The sequence below is a fragment of the Scyliorhinus canicula genome, chromosome 1 (genome assembly GCF_902713615.1).
Source record: "Scyliorhinus canicula chromosome 1, sScyCan1.1, whole genome shotgun sequence".
Taxonomy (NCBI): domain Eukaryota; kingdom Metazoa; phylum Chordata; class Chondrichthyes; order Carcharhiniformes; family Scyliorhinidae; genus Scyliorhinus; species Scyliorhinus canicula.
In genome coordinates, this window is record NC_052146.1 from 63,246,727 (window position 1) to 63,272,857 (window position 26,131).

General features: G+C 43.4%; 1 protein-coding gene across 2 annotated transcripts in view; it reads left to right on the forward strand.

Annotated features, from left to right (window-relative positions):
* Positions 1-26,131, forward strand: part of sppl3 (signal peptide peptidase 3) — a 254,970-nt gene that overhangs the window by 204,218 nt on the left and 24,621 nt on the right. For both annotated transcript variants that reach the window (XM_038791581.1, XM_038791592.1), the window contains 2 exons: positions 13,733-13,839; positions 17,592-17,755. In XM_038791581.1, the coding sequence (XP_038647509.1) occupies positions 13,733-13,839; positions 17,592-17,755 (271 nt within the window). The remainder of the gene's footprint in view (positions 1-13,732; positions 13,840-17,591; positions 17,756-26,131) is intronic.

The following is a 26,131-nucleotide window of genomic DNA, read 5'->3' on the forward strand; positions in this document are numbered from 1 at the left end:
TTTCATTGTTTTGAGCGAGAAACGTTTTGAAAAGAAATCTGAAATGGTTTGATCATCTTCAGTATTGGAGGTGATTAGCATGCACAAATCTACTTGTGTTTGAAAATGGACTTCATGGAATGTTGCTTAATATGAATGAGTAAATTAGTTGTTTGTGAGAAGGGGAAGTGGGTACAATTTGCACAATATGATTGTGGAAGTGAAAGATCAAAACCTAAACCAGTATGTAGCAAAAAAAAATTTAAGAAGCAAATCAATCTGGCTTTGGATTAAAGTTAGACTTATTCAACAAGTTGGCTAAACAGCTGGCTTGTAATGCAGAACAAGGCAGCAGCGCGGGTTCAATTCCCGTACCGGTCTCCCCGAACTGGCGCCAGAATGTGGCAACTAGGGGCTTTTCACAGTAACGTCATTGAAGCCTACTTGTGACAAGTGATTATCGTTATTATTACTATTATTATTATTAATAGTTAAATATTTTGCTTGCTCTTTCCCCTGCAGCACATTTGTCAGTAATTGTTTAAGAATGCCTAATATTTGAGTCAATATCTGATTTCAGTTTTGATGTATGAGAATTGTTGTTGCTAGTCAGACGTTCATATCGGAATATTATATTATTTTGAGCATTTTATGTACAAAATTGGTAATGAATAGCTAGTGAAATCCCGTCTAGTAATCTGATCTTTTGCTATGTATCTTTTGGATTTTTAACACAATCAGCAGGAGTATCTTTATTGCCCTTCACTATTTGTTTACTGCTGAAAAGAGAGGTATGTTGCTGAAGCTTTTGGCCTTGCATTCTTTGGGACTAAAGCTCATTTATGCTTGCCAGAATTATGCTCATTTATGATTGTTTTGAATTACCCAGGAGCTTGTGAAGCCTAAAAGTTCCCCGTTACTTTCTTCATGGCAATGCCTCAGTCAAGCAGAGTCGACTTCCAACCAATCAGCACCCTTTTCTCCTATGCTTGTAAATTGTAGTTTGAAATTTGATATTCATGTTTATCCTGATGAGTGCAAGATGAAAAACTTCTGCAAAGTCTCTCCTTTCAACAATATTCAACTTCCATACTGTCAAGCAACTGTTCACCCATTTGGCCTCTGTTGTCTGTCTTTGGGTTTAACAAGTTTCAAGTTCAACTTATCATCAAAACAAGAATGGACAAGTTGGACCGACGGGCCTGTATCCATGCTGTACACCTCTATGACTCTAAGAATGACGATAGAAGTACATGTGTTACTGGGTTAAAGGCGATTTGTCTCACAATCGGATAACTTGCAATATTTAAGCATCTTCTAACCACTTAAAATTGCAATTTTGTTACTCCCATCCTATTGTGCTTGGGTAACCTATTGCATAACTTGAAAAAAATAAGATTTAAAGCCCGACAGTTGACAATATAATTTCTTTGCAGATGATTATAAAACCATAGCATGATTGCAGCACAGAAAGATCCATTCAGCCCATCAGTTCTCTGCTGGCTGGCCGCAAGAGCAATTTAGTTTGGTTCACTCCCGAGTTCCCTCCGTTTTGCCCTATAATTTTTTTCCTTTCAGTTGCTCATCCAATTTTCATTAAAGCCACAATTGAATCTGCCTCTGCCACTCTTTCATTGAGCCTATTCCAGATCAAAACCATTTGCACTTTTTAAAAAAGTTTTTTTCTCATGAGAATAATTACAGCTTCGCCAGCACCTTCCTCTCGTCTAGTGCCCAGAATGAAAAACAATGGCCCATAACCATCTAGTTCCCTAGCGTCGCATTTGGGGGTACCCCAATGATGCCCTGGGAATCGCACCAGGAAGTCCTTGCCCAGAAGTGCTAACGTCCTCTGGACAATTGCGCTGGGCTGAGAACCATCCGACAGAAACAATTCAAATCACTAACTTCAGATGGTTCTGCCAGTTATATCCTGACAGTTGCTCTGAAGGACTTGGAGGAAAAACAAATCCCTTCTCATCTCTCTTCTCTTCCCTTCTCTCTCTCGCTCTCTCGCTCTCGCTCTCACTCTCACTCTCTCTCACTCTCTTCCTCCCCCCCGGGCCGGACACAACCCCTCTCCCATTCCCTAAATTTTTGAACTTACCTGCTCCCTGCAAATTGTCTCTTTAAACCTCCCCTTTATGGCTGCTATTGTAGTACGAAGGGGTAGCAGTTTGCCTCTTTGTGTCCCACCTCTGTGAGTCCCAGTTACTCCACGCTGATTCAGCTGTGGGCACACGCCGCTGCTCCTGTCTCACCCAGCCTGAGTAAGGAAGGTTGGATGAAACAGGGCCTTAGGAATTACAGCTCAGATAAGTCTGGTGAGAGTGGCAATCTGACAGAGACTGCCACTGTGGAAGTTACTTGTCAATATTCCAGTTGAGGTGAAACGAGGATTTTATGAAGGCTCATCATAACATCCTTGCTTTTGTGCTCTGTGCCTTTATTTATAAAGCTCAGGATCCTACTCGTCTTTTTAATCACTTTCTTAATTTTCCATGCCACCTTCAACTATTCCGCACATACAACCCAAGGCTTTTCTCTTCCCGCACTCCCTTTAGAATTGTACCTTTCAGCTAATATTGTCTCTCCTTATTCTTCCTATCGTTGTATAGCATTAACGTGCAGTACTGCATGAACGTATATTTTGAAGATTGGTAGTTGCCACAGATTGAGGTACTTTGACATAATCTGTATTCTGAGCAAAAATGACTGAGCGTTAGCTTTTTGGGAGAGTTGCATGCAGAGGTGGGTGCATAGTATTTACAATGTGAAATTGGTAGCCATCTCGACAGATACCGAACAATAGCCAATTTGTTATATTTGGGTTATTCAAGAATATGGACGTCATTTTGGTGTGAACATATTATTTTGATATCTACTGATGTTTAGAAGAAAGACTTAAAAAATGATTTGGCACTGACACCAGAGTGGACTGTACAGGATTTATGCTGCCTGACCTGAACTCTGACAAGTGTTCTGTGCATATGTGTTAATACTCCCAGCTAATGAGATGTAATTTTTTTTAAGGGGGTAGGTGAGAGGGTTTTCTCTTTCCCAGGTAAATTTTGGAAGATTTAAAAAAGTATGTTGAGGTCAAAGTAAAAGCTGACCCCAAGTTCACTCCTCAGATGAAGGTGAGAAATTACCTCCAATTTTTTGCACCGCTCTGTCCAGTCCTGTTGTACCATTCGTACCATTACCTGAAAACTGAAAAGCTGCTTGAAGGCCACGACAAGCCATTGTAGATTTTTTTTTGCCTTGATTTGTATGTCATGGTGACGTTGCAGGTAGCTTCAACTAGGACCATACAAATCAAAAGAAGTTTTTCTTTTTTTTTAATTTCAAGTACCCAATTCATTTTGTTCCCAAGTAAGGGGCAAATTAGTGTAGCCAATCTACCTACCCTGCACATCTTTGGGTTTGTGGGGATGAGACCCGCGCAGACTCGGGGAGAATGTGCAAACTCTACACAGACAGTGATCCAGGTCCGGGATCAAAACCAGATCCTCGATCTGTGAGGCAGCAGTGCGAACCAGTGTGCCAAAGTGCTGCCCCTCAAATCAAAATAGTTAATTTTCAAGAGAAAATGTAATTCAGCACTTCGTGACAAATAAGCACTCTATTTTGGTGTGAACTGGGCAGTTTGTACAGCATGTAGGGCATGAATGTTAAATCTTCATTGACGAGGAAACGTCAAACCTGATAGGCAGTTCAAATTTTTTTCCCCTCAATTCTGAGATTATAGGACTACTAAATTCTTTAAAAAAGGTAACGAGCTATATTAATAAATGAAGCATTCGATTTATTTTCTAAAAGTTGATGAGAACTTCTTCATTCTGATGTTTTTATTTCTGGGATATGTCACATTTTCTGTCTTATATTCTTGTGCTGAAAACCTGAAGCAACTTTCTATTGAATATTATCCAGTCAATTGAGCTCAGGAAATGTAATTACAGAGATTAGGTTTTCTTAGCCAACCTTTTCAAAAATATCTGTATTTTTAATAATGTCAGCAAACGTATTGAATTCTTCCCTCCCTATAAAAGCTGAAGTTCCATGTGCCTTAATTATACTTGTATCAACAGCTTGCATTTATATAACACCTTTAACAGTAAATACCAAGCCACTTGGTTGAAATGTTAGCAAACAAAATTTGACACCGAACCACAAAGGGTGCTATTAAGACAGGTGATCAAATGTTTGATCAAAGAATAGGTTTTAAGGAGCATCTTAAAGGGAAAGAGAAACGGGGAGAGAGGTTTAGAAGAGTATTTCCAGAGCGTTGGGCCAGAGCAGCTGAAAGCATAACTGCCAGTGATGGGCAAAGCTGCTCAAGAGTCCAGAATTGGAGCAGTGTAGAGGTATCGAAGGGTTGCAGGAATAGCATCAGAAGAAATAGAAGCGGCTGTAGGTCATTCAGGTCACCAAGCCTGCTTCATCAATAAGATCGTGATTGATCTGATTCTGGCCTGAACTGCCACCCCCCACCAATCCCCATTACCCTTGCCCTCCGTGTAGATCTCAAAAATCTATCTAACGCAGCCTTGAATATATTCATTTACTGGGGCGGCAAGGTGGCACAATGGTTAGCTCTGCTGCCTCACAGCGCCAGTGACCCGGGTTTATTCTGACCTCTGGTGCCTATCAGTGTAGAGTTTGCACTTTCTCCTCCTCGTGTTTGCGTGAGTATCCTCCGGGTGCTCCAATTTCCTCCCATAGTCCAAAGATGTGCAGGTTTGGTGGATTGGCCATGCTAAATTGCCCCTTACAGTCTTAAAAAGTTAGGTTACTGGGTTGCAGGGATAGGGTCGGGGCGTGGGCCAAGGTAGGGTGCTCTTTCCAAGGGTCGGTGTAGACATGATGGGCCGAATGGCCTCCTGCATTCTATGACTCTTCCCCAGTAAGCAGTGGAGACTTCGGGAAAAACTAACAACCCATTCAGAGAAGCCATTTCTTCTCATCCCAGCCTTAAAATAGGAGACCGCTTATTTTAAACTACCCCTCCCCGCAGTTCTAGACTACCCCATGAGGGACTTATCCTTTTACATCTACACTACCAAGCCCCCTCATAATCCTGTATGTTTCATTAAGGTTCCCTCATTATTTTAGACTCCATGTTTATAGGCCTCAGGTAGCCTTAAACTAAGACTATACAAATCAAAATGAATTGATTTTCTAGAGAAAGTGTAACATGCAGCTCTGTGACAAATAGACACTACATTTTAGTGTGAATTGGGGCAGTTTGTATAGCTTGTAGGACTTTCCCAACCTTTCCTCAGTAGACAATTCTTTCTTCCCACAAATCAGCCGAGTGAACCTTCTCTGAACTGCTTCTAATGCAAGTATATCCCTCTGAAGGAAGGAAACCAAAGCTGTATGCAATACTGTAATTGCAGTCACACCAATACCCTGTACAGTTGTCACAGGATTTTCCTTTTATACTCCATCCCCCTCGCAATTAAGACCAATGTCTGATTTGCTTTCCTAATTATTTGCTTTTCGAAGGAAGAGAAGGTTAGAGAAATAGGAAGGGTTGAGATGATGAAAAGATTTGAAGACGAGAATGAAAATTTTAAAATAAAGACATTGCTTCATTGGATGTAGATCAGTGAGCACAAGGGTGCTGAATGAATGAAATTGGCCTGAATTTGGACTTTGGCTAAAAGTTTATGTAGAGTAGAGTGTGGTGATTGCTGAGGAGAGCATTGGAAAATTCAACGCTGGAGATGGCAAAGGCATGGAGGGGAATGCGTTGGAGGTAAATGTAGGCCATCTTGAAGATGAAGGGATTATGTGGTTCAAAGCTTATCTCGGTTGCAAAAGATCTGATTCAACTTCCATAACAATAGTGGCGTTGTTGCTGTTGAAGGAGCTGCATTGTTTTCATCCACTTGGAGAAGAGGATAATTTTATTGAGTTGGCCTAAATTCATGTGTAATAAACACAGAAAATACTGGAAACATTAGTTCCAGTAGCATCAGTTCTGGATCCTGATGAAAGTTCATTGATCTGAAACCGGGGCTGGTTTAGCACACTGGGCTAAATCGCTGGCTTTTAAAGCAGGCCAGCAGCACGTACCAGCCTCCCCGAACAGGCGCCGGAATGTGGCGACTAGGGGCTTTTCACAGTAACTTCATTGAAGCCTACTCGTGACAGTAAGCGATTTTAATTTCATTAACTCTGTTTCTCCCTCCCCCAGATGCTGCCAGATATGCTCAATATTTCCAGAATTTTCTGTGTAATTTCCAATTGACAGTATTTTTTTCTGAATTATTGTGTTGGCTCCATTAACCCAATTCAACAACAGTATTGCAATTGGGAGTCTGAAAGTGTATTGTAAATGACTTGGGGAAGAGTTTTATTCAAGGGACAAATGGAAACAACTTACTTTGGGTAGGAATGTGAAAGTACAAAGTTGTTGATGTTCTTAATACTGATGGAGACAGTGGGAGTAGTGGGACTGCAAGGGTTGACAAGCACCTGGTGAGCTGTGAAATGGGTAGGAGAGTTAATATACAGAGTTGGGGATGCTTATCGTAGAGGGAAAGGCAGTGAATTCTGAGAAAAGAGCAAGTGAAAATTACCGAGGATGAGGAGTCCATGCAGAAGTTAAGGGATGAAAGAAGGAATGATATCGGAGCAACTGGAAATGGGGCTGAAGGACCAGTGGGCAACAGAGACCTTAATGTACAAGTGGAGGTTGGAGCAAGGTGAGATGCTGGGAGGAGGAGATGTCTGAAGAATGAAGGGATGGACCAAGGACAAGTTTGCTGATCAGGCAGTTTGAGCAATGCAGATGGTGGGAAATAAAGCCAGACAGGCAAGCTTTAAGCAGCAAGGTTGCAACTGGATCCTCTACTTCCTGATCCATAGACCACAATCAGTGAGGATAAACAACATGTCCTCCACGATTATCTTCAATACTGGGATCTCACAAGGCTGCGTACTTAGCCCCCTGCTATAACCCTATATATACACGACTGGGTGGCAAAATTTGACTCCAGCTCCATCTACAAGTTTGCTGATGACACGACCGTAGTGGGTCCTCAAACAACGATGAGTAAGAGATTTTCTGAAAATGAGTGGGCATAGCATTATAATTACTATTTGCAACTATGTGGATTTTTCCTATTTGAGGAGGGAGAATCCGAAATTAGTGGCATGGTGCAACAACAACAATCTCTCCCTCAATGTCAGCAAAACGAAGGAGCTGGTCATTGACTTCAGGACTACACACCCCCGTGTGCATCAGTGGTGCCAAGGCGGAGATGGTTGACTGCTTCAAATTCCTAGGTGTGTACATCGTGAACAATCTGTCATGATCCACCCATGGTGACTCTACGACCTAGAAAGCACAACAACAACTATACTTCCGGTAACTAAGGAAATTCGCATGTCCACATTGATTCTTACCAATTTTACAGATGCACCATAGAAAGCATTCTATTTGCCTGCATCACAGCTTGGTATGGCAACTGCTTGGCCCAAGACCGTAAGAAACTAGAGAGGTCATGAACACACCCCAGTCTATCGTTCGAACCTGCCTCCTATCCATTGACTGTCTACATCTCCCGCTGCCTTGGAAAACGGGACAACAAAATCTAAGACTCCTCCCACCTGGGTTATTCTCTCTTCCAACCTCTTCCATCATCAGGAGACTTAAAATTCTGAGAACATGCACTAACAGATTCAAAAACAGCTTCTTCCCTGCTGTTACCAGACTCCTGAATGACCCACTTATGGACTGAACTGATCTCTCTACGCATCTTCTCTACTGAGTAGCACTACACTCTGTAAGCTTCATCTGATGTCTATGTCTGTATGTTACATTGTGTATTTATCGTATGTCCTATGTTTTTCATTTATGGAACGATCTGCCTGGACTGTATGCAGAACAATATTTTTCACTGTATCTTGATACACATGACAATAAATCAAAGGTGTTGGCACTGGTGAACCAAATTTCAATCAATGCCTCAACGACCAGGGCCTTTTTTAAAGAGTAAATTAACACCCTGGAGTTAAATGCAGAGGGACAGTAATTGATCCTCTAGTAAAATCTAAGGTCGTAGACTGGGTGAGGTGAGTGGAATGGGAAGTAGGTTAGTATGGATTGCCTCCAGTGGGTGTGCTAGATGTAAATGTCGGTGAGGTTGGAAGCTGAGGTAGCTGGCATTGCTGCTCATAAGGAGGCAGTGACTAATGCCTTACTGGCATTGGGGTGGGCGAAGTACTTCAGAAGGAAGAAATGTAATCATTAATGCGTGACAGAATAGAGATAGGAGACATTGGCCTAAGGAAGGTTGAGGAATAAAATAGATTAAAGAATGTGATTGCACCAAGTGTGGAAGCTAAAATATACATACGGTGTAAATCTATCCAAGTTAAAATAGATATATTTCCCCAGCTACAACTGTCGTTGTTCTGATTGATAAATGTGTTGTCACCAGTGGGGCCAGAATACTCTTCAGTAAGTTAAGTTAGCTTTATCTCAGTTGGGGTAACAGTTGGGTTTCGACAGTTAGTCTCAATGAATCAGGGCTAAGGGGAAAAGTCAACCAAAATTCTACTCAACACCATCCATTGACAGGTGCTGGAATGTAGACTTATTTGGAGAGAACAGGGTCATGTTCTAGGTGCAGTGCCCTTCTTGGTTGAATGATTCTTCCTGGACTTACACAAGAATGGTCACTTGACGAGATAGTGTGATGCTACTGCCATGAGTTGGTGTTTTCCGAAGAGGAAGAACGCAGTGCAAAATTGTTGTTTTGATGGGCGATACTCCAAGGATGGATCGTGCAGCTATTTGGAAAGCTAGAACTCTTATGGCAAACCAGACTGGCACTTATGTTGTGTTAATGACCTTTCTGTTTTGAGTTAGGAAATGAGATTATCTTAATTGCTTAAGGGAATATGGAGAAAGAATGCTTTTATGCATCATCTTATGAAATGGTTAGAAATTTGAATTAACATGATACTTCTATTTTAAAAATTGATTACTGTTGCTCTGCACGCCTTTTTCTTGAATGTGACCCATATAATTTTCTGAAAATGAGTGGGCATAGCATAATTACTATTTGCAACTATGTAGATTGTTTCTATTTGGAATGTGTAAAAATGATTCCAGGAGTAATTCATGTAAAATTCCTCGAGGAACAAATTAAAGTATATGGATCTTAGTCATTAGAATCATAGAGCACAAAAAGAGACCATCCAGCCCAGTGTATCTGCCGACACTTTGAAATAACTTATTCAATTAGTCTCACTCCCTTGGAAAGTTACAGTTCGACCACCTTATCGGGTTGCACGTTCCAGATCTTAACTCACTACATAAAAGAACTCCACTGTATAAAGTAACTCCCTTTACTCCCCTGGACCTTTGGTTGCTGGCTTGCCTTCTAGTGACAATGGTTCTCTCCGTACGTATCAAAACTCCTCATAATTTTGAACACCTCAATTACATTTCCCAGCAGTTTCTCATGTATCTCCAGGGATGACGTACTTCAGTATCCCAGTTTTCCAGTAAATCTCCTCTACACTCTCTTGAGGACCTGGACACCTTTTTCTTAAAGTGTAGTGCCCAGAATATTCCAGATCAGTGAGGCCCAATCACACTTTTGTAAAGGTTTTGCACAACTTGCTTGCTTTTATTCTCCATGCCTCTATTTATAAAGCTTTCTCTACTTCTCCAGCAACCTTCAAAGATTTGTGTACGTATAACTCCAGGTCTCTGCTCCTGCACACTCATTGTATCATTTAATTTGTATTCCCTCTTGTTCTTTCTTCCAAAATGCATCACTTCATATTTCCCTGCGTTATCTGCCCATTTGACCAATTTGTCTATGGTCAGTTTGTCTATGGCCTCCTGAGATCAACGACAGACAATCCTCGGTCTTAGAGGCAGCACGGTAGCATTGTGGAGAGCACAATCGCTTCACAGCTCCAGGGTCCCAAGTTCGATTCCGGCTTGGGTCACTGTCTGTGCGGAGTCTGCACATCCTCCCCGTGTGTGCGTGGGTTTCCTCCGGGTGCTCCGGTTTCCTCCCACAGTCCAAAGATGTGCATGTTAGGTGGATTGGCCATGATAAATTGCCCTTAGTGTTCAAAATTGCCCTTAGTGTTGGGTGGGGTTACTGGGTTATGGGGATAGGGTGGAGGTGTTAACCTTAGGTAGGGTGTTCTTTCCAGGAGCCGGTGCAGACTCAATGGGCCGAATGGCCTCCTGCACTGTAAATTCTATGAAAGTGGTTCCTGGAAGCCGTGTCATAAATTGGAACCAATTTCCCCACCAGAACGTTAGGCGGGATTCTCCGTTTCTGAGACTAACTGATAGCGCCAACGCAGAATTCATGGACCTTCACAACAGAAAAACTGGTGCCACACGTGGACTGATTTCGCTACTGCTAAGGAGCTAGCACCCACGCCACGTGGAACACAATCGATTAGAATGAGAAACGGTGCCGAAATCGCCGGTTTCATGACTAACACTCAAGAGGCTGACGAGCTGCAGCCGCATATACCCACTTCACTCCCCACACACACACACACTGTCCCAGTCAACAAGATGGCAGCATGGAGAGCAGGCCCAAGATTTACAGATGCTCAGCTGGAGACCCACTTGGATGCGGTGGAGGAGCGGAGGATGACCCTGGAGGCTGCCAGCTGCTACCATTTGCCGTGCCTGGGCACAGTTGGCAGAGGCCATGAGCGCTGTGGGCAGCACCATCCGGACAAGTCAGCACTGCTGCAAAAAACTGCACAACCTCCTAGTGGTTAGCACAACCGCCTCACGGCGCTGAGGTCCCAGGTTCGATCCCGGCTCTGGGTCACTGTCCGTGTGGAGTTTGCACATTCTCCCCGTGTCTGCGTGGGTTTCGCCCCCACAACCCAAAAATGTGCAGAGTAGGTGGATTGGCCACGCTAAATTGCCCCTTAATTGGAAAAAATAATTGGCTAATCTAAATTTTAAAAAAAAAGAAAAAAAAAAAAAAAAACTGCACAACCTCCTCAGGGCGTCAGGGTGAGTAGGCAGCACTGTGCCCCTGACAGTAACCCACGTCTCTCGCATGGGTAACTCGACCCCCCCACCCCTCTTCCCACCAGGAGAATGGATGAACCCCAATCCTGCACCATATGTCTGTACCCTGTCCAGCAGCACCGGCCACTGAGGCCACCAGCTACCTGCCCCCTGGTCTCCATGCGTCAGACTGTCTAACACTGTCGCCATCTGTTTCCGCTGCGCATAACCGCCAGGAGCTGGAGAAGACAGGAGGGTGACCGCCAGACCTACGGCCCCTCGCCTATGGGCGAGCAGAGGTAAAGTCTGAACCAATGTCGCAAACTGAAAACAGGTTGTCAATTTATAAGCGTCATAAATGCTGTTCGTCATAATTCAAATGTCATATTATTATTAAAGTTGAAGACTATCTATCCTCCTCGTTGTTTACTACATCTGTTCATTACAGTCCTGCTACATTATCAACATTTGCAACATTCCATTCTGTCAAAGTCTAATTCCAGAAATTCCACAAATTCCACAAAATCGATGTGTTAGTCTGCCTGACACTTAAAATGGTTGGTCACACTGATGGGTGCATTCCATCTTTTCAAAACTTTTGAGGAGGAAAACCTTTTTAAAATTTGATTTATTGTCACATGTACTGAAGTACAGTGAAAAGTATTTTTCTACGGCCGAGGGAACGTACGTACACAATACGTACATAGTAGACAAAAATAATAATCAACAGAGTACATTGACAAATGGTACATCGACCAAGTGATTGGTACAGTACGGAACAAGGGCCCAAATAAAGCAAATACATGAGCAAGGGCAGCATAGGGCGTCGTGAAGTGTTCTTTCAGGGAACAAATCAGTCCGCGGGGGAGTCGTTGAGGAATCTTGTAGCCGTGGGGAAGAAGCTGTTCCTATGTCTGGATGTGGGGGTCTTCAGATTTCTGTACCATCTGCCTGATGGAAGGATCTGGAAGAAGGCAGTGTCTGGGTGGGAGGGGTCTCTGATAATGCTGTCTGCTTTCTTGAAGCAGTGGGAGGTGTATACAGAATCAGTGTGAGGGTGGCAAGCTTGTATGATGCATTGGGCTGAGCTCACCACACTCTGCAGTTTCTTGTGATCTTGGACCGAGCAGTTGCCATACCAAGCTGTGATGCAGCCAGATATGATGCTCACTCTCGCACATCTGTAGACGTTTGTGAGAGTCAATGCAGACATGCCGAATTTCTGTAGCTTCCGTAGGAAGTAGAGACGTTGTTGGGCTTTCTTGACTTTTGCATTAACGTGAGTGGACCAGGACAGACTGTTAGTGCCGGTGAACGTCAGGAACTTAAAGCTATCGACCATCTCCACTTCGGAGCCATTGATGCCGATGGGAGTGTGTGTCGTGCTGCGCTTCCTAAAGTTGATCAGTTCCTTGGTCTTTCCGACATTTAGAGAGAGGTTATTTTTGGCAAGTTTCCATTCTCTGGAACTTTTCTAACATTCTATTTGGTTTTTGAATGCCTTTGCACGCATCACTTGCACACTGCATTTTCAATTGAATATTAGTGCCTCGAACTGTGAAACATTTAGCTCCGTAATATAGAACAGTAATTTAAACTTATATCCTTTGATCCTTGGCTATCCTGAAGTAATATTTGAGCTTCAAGTATTTCCTTTATTAATGTGACTTGATTTGGTGCCGCCATAACTTTTTCTGTACACCGTAAAACTTTCATTTCTTTAATCTTTCTTCAAATCACTTTTAATGATTCCTTCGTTCTTTGCATCCTTCCACTGAGCAAACTGACCAAAATCGTACAAGAGTATGATCTGATTGATGTATATAGAGGTTTATGTCATCGTGCCCATTTATTCTGAGTGCTATTTCTCTGGAACTTTTCAACATTCTATTTTGTTTTTAAGTGGCTTTGCATGCATCACTTGCACACTGCCACTTCCAGCTTTATTTTTAAGATTCCATGTACTCATTGCATTTGCTTCATTTTTTAATACCCAGTTCCTCCTTTCATCTATCCCAATGTTAGTCAATGTTGATTTTGTCCAATAATATAAATCTATTTTAGTGTCATTTTTGTTTTTGTTTTTCATCTTGATCGGGACGAGAGAGCAGCACAATCCAAATTTCAGTTTAAAACAGAGCCCAAGTCCTTCTCTCGGACTTGAGTACATAAAAGTTGACATTTTAATGCAGTTCTTAGTGAGTGCTACATTGTTGAAGGTATCATTTGAAATAACATACTTCCTGCTCAGTGAATGTAAAAGGGTCCATGGTAGTACTCTATAAGCAGACTATTTTAGCTATCCTGGTCAACAGTTATTTCTCAACCAGCATCACCAACATCGATGATGATAAACGTAATACCTAGACAACGAAAGCTACTTTCAATGGTCAACAGATCTGGCTAAAACTGGGTGGTTTGCTTGTTCCAATGAATATCTCTGCTGGCACTGTATGGAAATTACGAAAAAAGAACTCCCCAAAAAGAAGAGGAACGGGCTTTGAACTCTTCCAAAAAGTACCTTTCAAAAAGTCCCCATCTTTCCAATGAATCAAACAGCTGTGGGAACCATTGAAAATAATATAACTAGTTTCCATCAATTGTACATTAAATGAATAATATTTTTGGACACCTAGTGTACTGATTTTTTTTCTATGTTTCACACGGTAAATCAGAAATTACTGTTATAACTTTGCAGTTTGCCCATGTATTTTTTGTGTTCTATTACAGCTCTGGCAATGGGGCTCTGTGTGGCCATGATCGCTTTTGTACGATTGCCAAGTCTTAAAGTTTCCTGCTTGCTGCTTTCTGGACTGCTCATTTATGATGTATTTTGGGTAAGTTGCAATTAAACGTTGTTGCACGTGACGTGTAACAGCTTTGCTCTTTGCAGCTTTGTTATTAACTACATAATTCTAAACGCACTCCCTCAACCTTGTGTCTTTGTGCTTTTGCATGGAGACGGCACGTTAAAATTAGTTTGTTTAAAATCTTCAGTGTAGAATGAAAATAAACAGTGACTTCATGATGCATGTCAGCAAATAATTAGACGTCATTGATATAATATGTAAATATTAAGTTTGGGAGGCTTTGGTTAGCAATTTTAAAAATCGTGTCCAGCTTGATTGCTGTTCTCACCTGAAATCCATAGTCAAGACTTGCATCGAGGTCTCTGAATAGAACTCTTGAACCCTGAGGAGGATTTCCTCCAGGATTAAAGAAGCTCGGATCCCAGATTAATTCTGAGTCAGTGCAGCTTAATACCACACCATAAAGTTAATTTATCTGGTGTGTAATTAAGAGAGCTTCTCTTGGCCAATTTAATAATGACTTTGAAACAGCCAATTGTAAACAATTTTTGGGCAGGGTTGCAAGGTACAGAGTGTCAACTTCAAAAGTACACCAAAATCTGTTCAGAAGATCAGTGACAGCTGTAACCATTTTGTAACTAAATCATCATCTTGAGTTTGGACAAAATGTTCTTTGGTATCGTACCCTTCTGTCTTGATTTAAGTCCTTCACTGAATAATGACATTGTTATACGTATGTTGTAGTCGATGTCAACTAAGCACAACTGCAATAAATTCACCATCTGGGCTCTCCTGAGACTGCGCTGGTTTGATGTCAAACAGCACAATGAATGACCTGCTTTTTATATCTTTGCATCTAATGACGTTCTGGTTCTGTGCATTACCTATTTTTTTTAACATGCATTTTATTAAAAGTTACAAAACATAAACAATTCGGGAACAGGCCTCCCAACAAACGACTGCAGTTTGTACAAATTCCCCCCCCCCCCCCCCCCCCCCCCAACCCGACTAACAACACCTCAAACATGGTGACGAACATCCCCCATCTTGCCTCAAACCCCTCCACTGAACCCCTTAACTCGTTTTTCTTTTCCAGCCGAAGGAAATCATACAGGTCACCCGGCCAGGCCACTACCCTCGGTGTCATTGCTGACCTCCATTCCAGTAAGATTTGACACTGGGCAGTCAGAGACAAAGGCCACAACATCGGCCTTCCTTCCCTCCATCAGCTTCGGCTTCTCCAAAACCCCAAATATCGCCATCAAAGGATCTGGCTCCACCTCCTCCCCCACTATCCTTGATAGGGCCACAAAGACTCCCGCCCAGCTACCTGTATATATCTCCAATTCTACCCTTCCCCTTCACATCTGGAAGCAACAGTCGCTGCAGCAGGGTGTACCTCTGCAATCTAGGGAACTCCTTCCAACCAAAGTCCCTTACCTGCAGGTACCTAAACTCACTCCCTCTCAAAATGCCTCCTCAACTGGTTCCAGACGTTCACTGGACAACACCACCGGGCTCCCTGAGTACCTGCTTTGGCGCCCTGCATTGCATATTATACTTACATTTCCTAAAATAGAAACCCAAATTACAACTTCTATGCTGCAAGTATTTTTTAAAAGTTTGAAAAGGCCAGTGCTGATAAAATAGCTCTCTTAACTACATTTTGTAGTAATGTAGATACCATTGTAGTCCATTTGGCCAGTCTTGGAATTCTATACGTTGTGCCTACTGCTCCATATCTCCTGTTCATTAGCCACATTGCCAGAACTCAATCCTGTTCTTTTGAAATCACCAATAAGGTCATCCTCCACTGCCTCACGGATGATTTGCCCATAGATTTTGCAGTTAAGATTGAGCTGTCTAATTTCCCTTCTACTTTGAGTATATGATAGGGTCAGATTGGCAGGCACAGTGTTGACTCAACTGCTTGACAAAGCAAGCCATCATCAGTCTGACTAATTTTACATCATTATTCAATATCAACTGAAGACATAATGATTCATTAGAGCTCTCCTGTGATGTGCTCCATTGCAGAATGTCTCATTTAATTGGCTTAATAATGATTAGTCCACAAGAACAGTAAGTTCAGACTTCACACAGTGTTAAATGTATTTGTGACAGATAAACGTTTTCAACAGGAGGAGGAAAGTGACGGCATCTGGAGGGAGAAGTGCTTTCTATTTGAAGCTAGAACTGAAGTCTGATATTGTCTACCTGAAAAATTACAGTAACACTGTTGGGTGTTCAGTCAATCTCCTGCATTAATGTTCTAAACAACAAAATAAGTTAATTTTTCAGATTGTTGGTGGTGATAAATCAGCCAACTGGAAAAATAAATTACATCTGAACACAGACAGTTTGTGCTGTGCAAGTTAGAAACATAAAAAATAGGAACAGGAGGAGACCATTCGGCCCTTCTAGCCTGCTCTGCCATTTTTGGCAAATGTGGCAAATTTTAGAGTTCATTCAGTATGTGTAAATGCACAAAGCAGGTAAATAGTGAGCTGCAGATACAAATGCGTTCATATTGGATATTAAATTCAATTTGTTAAGATGTGGAAGGAAAGAAGAGTGGGGTTGGTGGCAATATTACAGTACTGGAGAGTGTGAATCTCCTGGAGGGGTTAAGGACTAAGTCTGTTTGATTAGAATTATAATAGCGATGCCATTATGCTGCTGGATGTATTGTATTCTACAGGCCACTAACTGGTGGGAATGATAGAGGAGCAAATTTACAGAGATATTACAGAAAGATGCAAGAGCTGTTGGGTATTGTTTAGTTGGGGGATTTCAGTTATCCAAATGGAGATGGTGGGGGGGTGGAGGAAACATTTCTGAAGTGTGTTCAGGTTTCATTCTTCCCGTCCAACAAGGAAGGAGGTATTATTGGATTTGGTTCTGAAAGTGAAGTGGGTAAAGTAGAACAAGTGTCAGAAAGGAATCATTTTTGGAACATTGATCATTGTATCATGAGATTTAGATTAACTAGGAAAAGAACGGGGCAATCCAGAGTAAAAAAACTTAATCGGAGGACGACCGATTTCCTTCCTCCTCTCCTCCCCCCGGTGACTTGTTTTCCACCTTCACCTTGGAAGGCGACCTTGCATTTTTAAGAAGTTTGTCCTTTCTCATTTCAAGTTGCAAAATATCCAGTCAGTTGAAAGTTTCAGTAATATTTTCAAAAATGAAGGGACTTATCTCATGACACTTTATTAAACAGTAATTCGGCAAAAACTGGGAGTATTGTGTCCAATCTGGGCACCACATTTTAAGATGTGATAACCTTGGAGAGAGAGTGTATAATGGTTCCAGGGGTGCTGGGCTTCAGGATAAAGTTCGATTGGAAAAGCTGGGTTGTTCACCTTGGAGCGTAGAAAGTTGGGAGGAAATTTGATAGAAGTGCTTAAACTCATAAAGGGTTTTAGACAGAGTACTTAAAGATAACCTGTTCCCATTGGTGGAAGGGTCTAAAACCAGAAAAAAACAATCTAGGATTATTGACAGAAGAACCAACTGTGACATGTGGACAAAAGATTTATGCAGCAAGTGGTTATAATTTGGAATGCACTGCCTGAAAAGGTGATGGAAGCAGATTCAATGAATATTTTCATGGGGAAATTAGGTAAATACTTGCGAGGAAACATTTGCAGGAGTAGGGGAGTGAGACAAACTCTCTTAGAGAGCTGGCAAGGATCTCATGGGCCTTCAGCGCTGTAACCATTCTGAGATAATACAACTGTCTGACTTGGTAATGTATCCACCCCTCTGCCTTTCAGGTATTCTTCTCTGCTTACATCTTCAACAGCAATGTGATGGTAAAGGTAGCCACTCAGCCTGCTGACAATCCTTTAGATGTGCTGTCAAGAAAACTTCACTTGGGCCCGAACGTTGGACGGGATGTTCCTCGCCTCTCGCTACCTGGGAAATTGGTGTTTCCAAGGTAAATGCTGTGGCATAGCATTTGATCTGAATCTTAGTTCTGAACGTTCTTGGGAAGTCTGAATTCTTATTCAGATTTCCATCCATCAACTTTATTTCACCGGAAGGAATAGACAGACACATTTTCTGTAAAACCATTGAAGTCATGCAAGTGGAGATGATATAGATTGGGCCTGAATGGAATAAAGTAGTGAACTTTACTTCACAAATCAACATACACAGAAGATGCTCATTTAAACCTCCGTACTGCTGTCATCCAGTTGTGATCTTGCTATCTTATCAGGCATTTCTTGCTATACCTTGAATAAATGTTTGCAGGAAAGCCTTGTTCAATATGTGCTCTTTCATCTATGCTTCTGAGGGTAACTGCAAGAAACTTTAGCTATTGTATTACTTCAGCTGCAAAGTGAGTATCGATGCATATTTTGCAGGGAGCTATTATATAATCATAGAATTTACAGTGCAAAAGGAGGCCATTTGGGCCATCGAACCTGCACCTGTCCTTGGAAAGAGCACCCCAGTCAAACCCACCCCTCCACCCTATTCCCATAGCCCAGTAACCCCTCCTAACATTTTGGGCACTAAGAGGCAATTTAGCATGGCCAATCCACCTAACCTACACTTCTTTGGACTGTGGGAGGAAACCGGAGCACCCGGAGGAAACCACGCAGACTCAGGGAGAAAGTGCAAACTCCACACAGTCACCCGAGGCCGCAATTGAACCCAGGTCACTGACGCTGAGAGGCAGCAGTGCCTAACCACTGTGCCACCATGCCACCTATCAAGTTATGTTCAACAAGTTAATTGACACGAATACAACTTTCCCCTGCACAAGTACTGATAGCAGACTTGGTTTTGTTACCAATCTAAACCAATTTGTAAGTTGTCCAAATTAGTCTCATTTGTAACTGCACTTACACTTGCTAAGTCAGTGTGTCATGAAACAATGACTGTCTTCCAACTGGGAATGAGACCCACTTTTCTTTAGTTTACTTTATCCTGAGTCCTTCTGGTAGTTCTTAAACAGAGTTAGGGGTTATGGAGCCACTTAAGACACAGAAGGAGGTTATTTGGCCCCTCCGATGCTTGCCGGCTCCCTGTAGAGGAATCCAGTCAGTCCCACTTTCCCAGTTGATTCTTGTAGCCCAGAAAATATAATATCTGCCAAGTGCCCATCCAATTTCCTTTTGAAATCTTTGCTTTCTTTTTTAAATAAATTTAGAGTACCCAATTCATTTTTTCCAATAAGGGCCAATTTAGCGTGGCCAATTCACCTACCCTGCACATCTTTGGGTTGTGGGGGTGAGACCCACACAGACACTGGGAGAATGCGTAAACTCCACACACAGTGACCCGGGGCCGGGATCGAACCCGGGTCCTTGGCGCCGTGAGGCAGCAGTGCTAACCACTGCGCCACCAAGCTGTCCTGAATCATTGCTTTCTAAATAAATTATTTATTTTGAAAGTGAGCAAGCAACTTGACTTGTCTTTTTGATTGAGACTCTGGCAGCTATCTGAGGCCGTATCAGACCAGCTGCAGCCTTGGTGCCATGTTTGATCCAGAGACAAACATGTTTGCACTATTGCAAAGACTCCCTACCTCGACTGCTCTCACATAGACTCTGTCCCACCCTTGGCTCATCTGCTGCTGAATCCCTCATCCGTGGCTTTTCCCTCCTTGGAGTTGACTATTCCAGCACACTCCTAGTCGGGCTCCCAATTTCCACCCTTTGTAAACTTAAGCTAGTCCAATACTCTGCTAACTTTCTTTGAACTTGCATCAATTCCTATTTACCTATCATCCCCGTTGGACCCCAGTCGAGCAATGTCACTACTTTGACTAATCTTTTGATCATCTGCTCTAATTTCTCCTTGTACAGCTCATGATCAAAGTTTGATACTGCTCCAGTGAAGTGCCTTGGGACATTTTACAATATTACAGCCACCATAAAGGTGCAAATTGTTGTTGAATGTAATTATTGCCATGCTGCAGATTTGTGGAGCTGCTGCTCTGCTACAATGTGGAAACTGGCAAACGAGGAACTGAATACTTGGAGAAGTACAATAGTGGCTTTTTTTTTTTGTAATTGGAAACAAGCAGAAATAATTTCTCTCAGTCTAGTGATCAGAATTTTATTCATCTCCACTGCTCAAATGGGTGAGCACCTGTTGGCTAACTGCTAAGTAGCCAAAGCCTATTGACATTTTGTCTAATATACAGTCCAATCAAAACAAGTTAGGAGAGAAGATTGAAAGATGTGAGATAATTTGCAGTGCTCGTGTAAACACACGTAGTACTGTAAATAATGATGGTGAGCTGCAGATGCAAGTAGCCACATGGAAATATGCAATTATGGAGAAAACAAGACACAGTTCTTAAAAGGGCAAGACTGGTACTAAATATATTACAGGCTATAAGTGTTGGGAATGAAAGGGTGGAAATATTGATTTCAGAACAATATTGCAGTGCTGGAGAGAGAGAAGATGCTCTGAAGGTGTCACAGACAGAATCTATTTGGCTTAACATTAAGAAACAATAGAAGCACCATTGCACTACTGGGTGTATTTATATGGACAACCAAACTAATGGGAAGGATATAGATGTAAAAACCTACATTTGATGACAGATGGGTACAGGAAGTAGTGATAGTTGAAAGACTTCCAATTATCCCAAAATAGACTGGGATAGCAATAGTGTAAAGAATAGAGGGGGAAGAATTTCAGAAGCGTATTCAGGAAAACTTTCTAAATATATTTCCAGCCCAGCCAGGACCTTGCTGTACGGTTCTGGGTAGTGAGGTGGGTTAAGTAGAGCAAATGTCAATAGGGAAAAATTACTAGGTTAGCTGTAGAAAAACACAATGAGCAATCTAGAGTAAGGATACTGAATTGGAGGAGAGTCCATTTCAACAGCCTGAGAATGGACCTATCCCAGGGGTAAATTGGAATCCAAGGTTGATAAGCAACAACGTAATTGAACGATGGACAACTTAACAGAGGTCATAGTTTGGCACAGCAAAGATACATTCCCACCGGAGCTGCCAAAACAGCTAAGAGTAAAATGAAGCAGGAAATAGGGTGCATCATGTTGATAGCACACATGAGAGCCAAAGTGAATATAGGCAATTCAGAAGGGAAGTGCAAACCAAATAAGGTCAACAAAGACTTGGGGTGGCGGCTATTTGATGAGCGGTCGCACATGCGGTGACACCCGCTAAGGTACTTAGTTTTTGGCCCTTTTCTGCCCTTTTTATCGGTGATTTTATCTGGAGGAAATTGGTGCAGTTGAATGGAATAAGACCTCCTTGCGTTCTAGTAATGTCCGGTACAAATAGCACAAAGCAGAAGTCAGGCAAGCGTTCGTCGTCAGACTGAAACGTTTACGAGCCTCAGCAGCGTGAAACATGGCAACAGTTTCTGCGGAGTCCTTGGCCCCTCAGTGGCCAATTGAGAAGTTTTTTTTAAAATTTAGAGTACCCAATTCTTTTCTTCCAATTAAGGGGCAATTTAGCGTGGCCAATCCACCTACCTTGCACATCTTTGGATTGTGGGGGTGAGACCCATGCAGACACGGGGAGAATGTGCAAACTCCATATGGACAGTGACCCGGGGCAGGATCGAACCCAGGTCCTCAGCACCGTGAGGCTGCAGTGCCAACCACTGCGCCACCGTGCCACATTTGGACGACGAAGAAGTTGGTTAGCTTCTTAACCAATGAATGTAAGAAGCAGCAACAGGCAGTCGCTGAGGATTTGGATAAGGTAATGGTGGGGGCTTTGACCCTAATTCAGGTGGCCATGGACAAGATCGACTGGCAGAATGTGGTACGGGAGGGCAACGATACAGAAGGTGGAGGCGGCGCTCTCTGACCATAGTGTTCGGATTGTCTCTCTGGAGGCAGAGATGGTGGTGCAAGCTGAGGAGCGGAGAGTGCTAAAGATGAGGTTGACTATCTGGAGAACCGTTCCAGGGGTCAGAACTTGAGGATCATCAGGCTGCTGGAGGGCTCCAACTCAACGGACTATATGTCCAAGATGTTCAAAAAGTTGGTGGGGGAAGGATCTTTCCAACCCCACCTGAGTAAGACCAGGCCCATAGATCGGTGAGGCAGAAGCCCAGATCGAGGGAACCACCTCGGGACGATCATAGTCTGATTTAATCAATGTCTAACTAAGGAGCACTCCTGAGGTGGGCAAAGAACAATCAAGACTGTATTTGGGAGAACCATGCCATCGGAATATACCAAGATGTTAGGGCAGAGCTGATGAGAAGGCCATGTCCGTGCTGTACCAGAGCAACATGAGACTTGGTGAGATGTACCTGGCTCGTCTTCAGGTAACGTTTGAGGACAGACTATTATTTCAGAGCGCCAGAGAATGCAGATGAGTTTGTCAAGAAGCAGACTGGGGGTGAATTAAAGTGTTTGGAAACTATGGAGTTTGTTGTTTTCTCATTAAGTTTATCTGTATGTGTATCTTTGGGAGGATTTTTGTAATAGAATCCCTACAGTGCCGAAAGAGCTCATTAAGCTAATTGAGTCTGCACGGACCCTCGAAAGAGCACCCTACTGAGGCTCATTCCCCTGTCCTATACCCGTAACCCCACCTAACCTTAAAGGGTAATTTTAACATGGCCGATCCACCTCACCTGCACATCTTTTATATTAAGAGAGGGGATCTCAGAGAAACGTTTAAAATTCCAACAGATTAGACAGGGTAGATTCAGAAAGAATGTTCCCAATGGTGGGGTGTCCAGAACTAGAGGTCATAGTTTGAGGATAAGGGATAAACCTTTTAAGACTGAGGCGAAGAGAAATTTCTTCACCCAGAGATGGGTGAATCTGGTATTCATTACTAATGGGCGGCACGGTAGCACAGTGTGTAGCACTGTTGCTTCACAGCGCCAGGGTCCCAGGTTCGATTCCAGGTTTGGGTCACTGTCTGTTCGGAGTCTGCAAGTTCCCTCCCTCCCAGGGGGAGCAGAGGGCAGCAGAGCAGAGCTACTGATCAGCTGTTCTGGGGAAATTTGCATACGTGCAGTGCGGTCAGCCTAATTTGAAGGTGGTTTGTGGAGGGGCTGTTGTCAAGTGACAGTTAAACCCGAAACACTTTGTCTGTGTTTTCCACCCTACCTCCTCTTCTAACCAAAAAAAAACCCACCGTTGTTGGGAAGCGGGAGCAGGGGCCTGTCGTGAAGGTGAGTGAGTGCCTTTAAATTTGCTTACCTTTCAGCGGGAGCAGGGTTTGAGGGAATATCAGGTAAGCTCTTCCTTTCTTTTTTTTGTTTTTTTTTAATCTAGAGGTGATGTCAGGGAAGGCAGTACAATGCTCCTCCTGCAGAATGTTTGAGGTGAGGGACGCCGTCAGTGTCCCTGCTGATTTCATCTGTGGGAAGTGCACCCAACTCCAGCTCCTCAAAAACCGTGTTAGGGACCTGGAGCTTGAGCTGGATGAACTTCGGATCATTCGGGAGGCAGAGGGGGGTCATAGATAGCAGCTTCAGGGAAGTAGTTACACCAAAGACTGGAGATAGATGGGTAACTGTAAGAGGGACTGGGAAGAAGCAGTCAGTGCAGGGACCCCCTGCGGTCGTTCCCCTGAGTAACAAGTATACCGTTTTGGATACTTGTTGGGGGGGACGACTTACCAGGGGTAAGCCATGGGGTACGGGCCTCTGGCACGGAGTCTGTCCCTGTTGCTCAGAAGGGAAGGGGGGAAAGGAGTAGAACATTAGTAATTGGGGACTCAATAGTCAGGGGCACCGATAGGAGATTTTGTGGGAGCGAGAGAGACTCGCGTTTGGTATGTTGCCTCCCAGGTGCAAGGGTACGTGATGTCTCGGATCGTGTTTTCCGGGTCCTTAAGGGGGAGGGGGAGCAGCCCCAAGTCGTAGTCCACATTGGCACTAACGACATAGGTAGGAAAGGGGACAAGGATGTCAGGCAGGCCTTTAGGGAGCTAGGATGGAAGCTCAGAGCGAGAACAAACAGAGTTGTTATCTCTGGGTTGTTGCCCGTGCCACGTGATAGTGAGATGAGGAATAGGGAGAGAGAGCAATTAAACACGTGGCTACAGGGATGGTGCAGGCGGGAGGGATTCAGATTTCTGGATAACTGGGGCTCTTTCTGGGGAAGGTGGGACCTCTATAGACAGGATGGTCTACATCTGAACCTGAGGGGCACCAATATCCTGGGGGGGGAGATTTGTTAGTGCTCTTTGGGGGGGTTTAAACTAATTCAGCAGGGGCATGGGAACCTGGATTGTAGTTTTGGGGTACGGGCGATTGAGAGTACAGGGGTCAGGAGCACAGATTTGACTTTGCAGGAGGGAGCCAGTGTTCAGGTAGGTGGTTTGAAGTGTATCTACTTCAATGCCAGGAGTATACGAAATAAGGTAGGGGAACTGGCAGCATGGGTTGGTACCTGGGACTTCGATGTTGTGGCCATTTCAGAGACATGGATAGAGCAGGGACAGGAATGGTTGTTGCAGGTTCCGGGGTTTAGGTGTTTTAGTAAGCTCAGAAAAGGGGGCAAAAGAGGGGGAGGTGTGGCGCTGCTAGTCAAGGACAGTATTACGGTGGCGGAAAGGATGCTAGATGGGGACTCTTCTTCCGAGGTAGTATGGGCTGAGGTTAGAAACAGGACAGGAGAGGTCACCCTGCTGGGAGTTTTCTATAGGCCACCTAATAGTTCTAGGGATGTAGAGGAAAGGATGGCGAAGATGATTCTGGAAAAGAGCGAAAGTAACAGGGTAGTTGTTATGGGAGACTTTAACTTTCCAAATATTGACTGGAAAAGATATAGTTCGAGTACATTAGATGGGTCGTTCTTTGTACAATGTGTGCAGGAGGGTTTCCTGACACAATATGTTGACAGGCCAACAAGAGGCGAGGCCACATTGGATTTGGTTTTGGGTAATGAACCAGGCCAAGTGTTAGATCTGGAGATAGGTGAGCACTTTGGAAACAGTGACCACAATTCGGTGACCTTTACGTTAGTGATGGAAAGGGATAAGTATACCCCGCAGGGCAAGAGTTATAGCTGGGGGAAGGGCAATTATGATGCCATTAGACATGACTTAGGATGTGTAGGTTGGAGAAGTAGGCTGCAAGGGTTGGGCACACTGGATATGTGGAGCTTGTTCAAGGAACAGCTATTGCATGTTCTTGATAAGTACGTACCAGTCAGGCAGGGAGGAAGGGGTCGAGCGAGGGAACCGTGGTTTACCAAAGAAGTGGAATCTCTTGTTAAGAGGAAGAAGGAGGCCTATGTGAAGATGAGGCGTGAAGTTTCAGTTGGGGCGCTTGATAGTTACAAAGAAGTGAGGAAGGATCTAAAGAGAGAGCTAAGACGAGCAAGGAGGGGACATGAGAAGTCTTTGGCAGGTAGGATCAAGGAAAACCCAAAAGCTTTCTATAGGTATGTCAGGAATAAAAGAATGACTAGGGTAAGAGTAGGGCCAGTCAAGGACAGTGGTGGGAAGTTGTGTGTGGAGGCTGAGGAGATAAGCGAGATACTAAATGAATACTTTTCGTCAGTATTCACTCAGGAAAAAGATAATATTGTGGAGGAGAATGTTGAGACCCAGGCTATTAGAATAGATGGCATTGAGGTGCGTAGGGAAGAAGTGTTGGCAATTCTGGACAAGGTGAAAATAGATAAGTCCCCGGGGCCTGATGGGATTTATCCTAGGATTCTCTGGGAAGCCAGGGAAGAGATTGCTGAGCCTTTGGCTTTGATTTTTAGGTCATCATTGGCTACAGGAATAGTGCCAGAGGACTGGAGGATAGCAAATGTGGTCCCTTTGTTCAAGAAGGGGAGTAGAGATAACCCCGGTAACTATAGGCCGGTGAGCCTAACGTCTGTGGTGGGTAAAGTCTTGGAGAGGATTATAAAATATACGATTTATAATCATCTAGATAGGAATAATATGATTAGGGATAGTCAGCATGGTTTTGTGAAGGGTAGGTCATGCCTCACAAACCTTATCGAGTTCTTTGAGAAGGTGACTGAACAGGTAGACGAGGGTAGAGCAGTTGATGTGGTGTATATGGATTTCAGTAAAGCGTTTGATAAGGTTCCCCACAGTCGGCTATTGCAGAAAATACGGAGGCTGGGGATTGAGGGTGATTTAGAGATGTGGATCAGAAATCGGCTAGTTGAAAGAAGACAGAGGGTGGTGGTTGATGGCAAATGTTCAGAATGGAGTTCAGTTACGAGTGGCGTACCACAAGGATCTGTTCTGGGGCCGTTGCTGTTTGTCATTTTTATAAATGACCTAGAAGAGGGCGCAGAAGGATGGGTGAGTAAATTTGCAGACGACACTAAAGTCGGTGGAGTTATAGACAGTGCGGAAGGATGTTGCAGGTTACAGAGGGA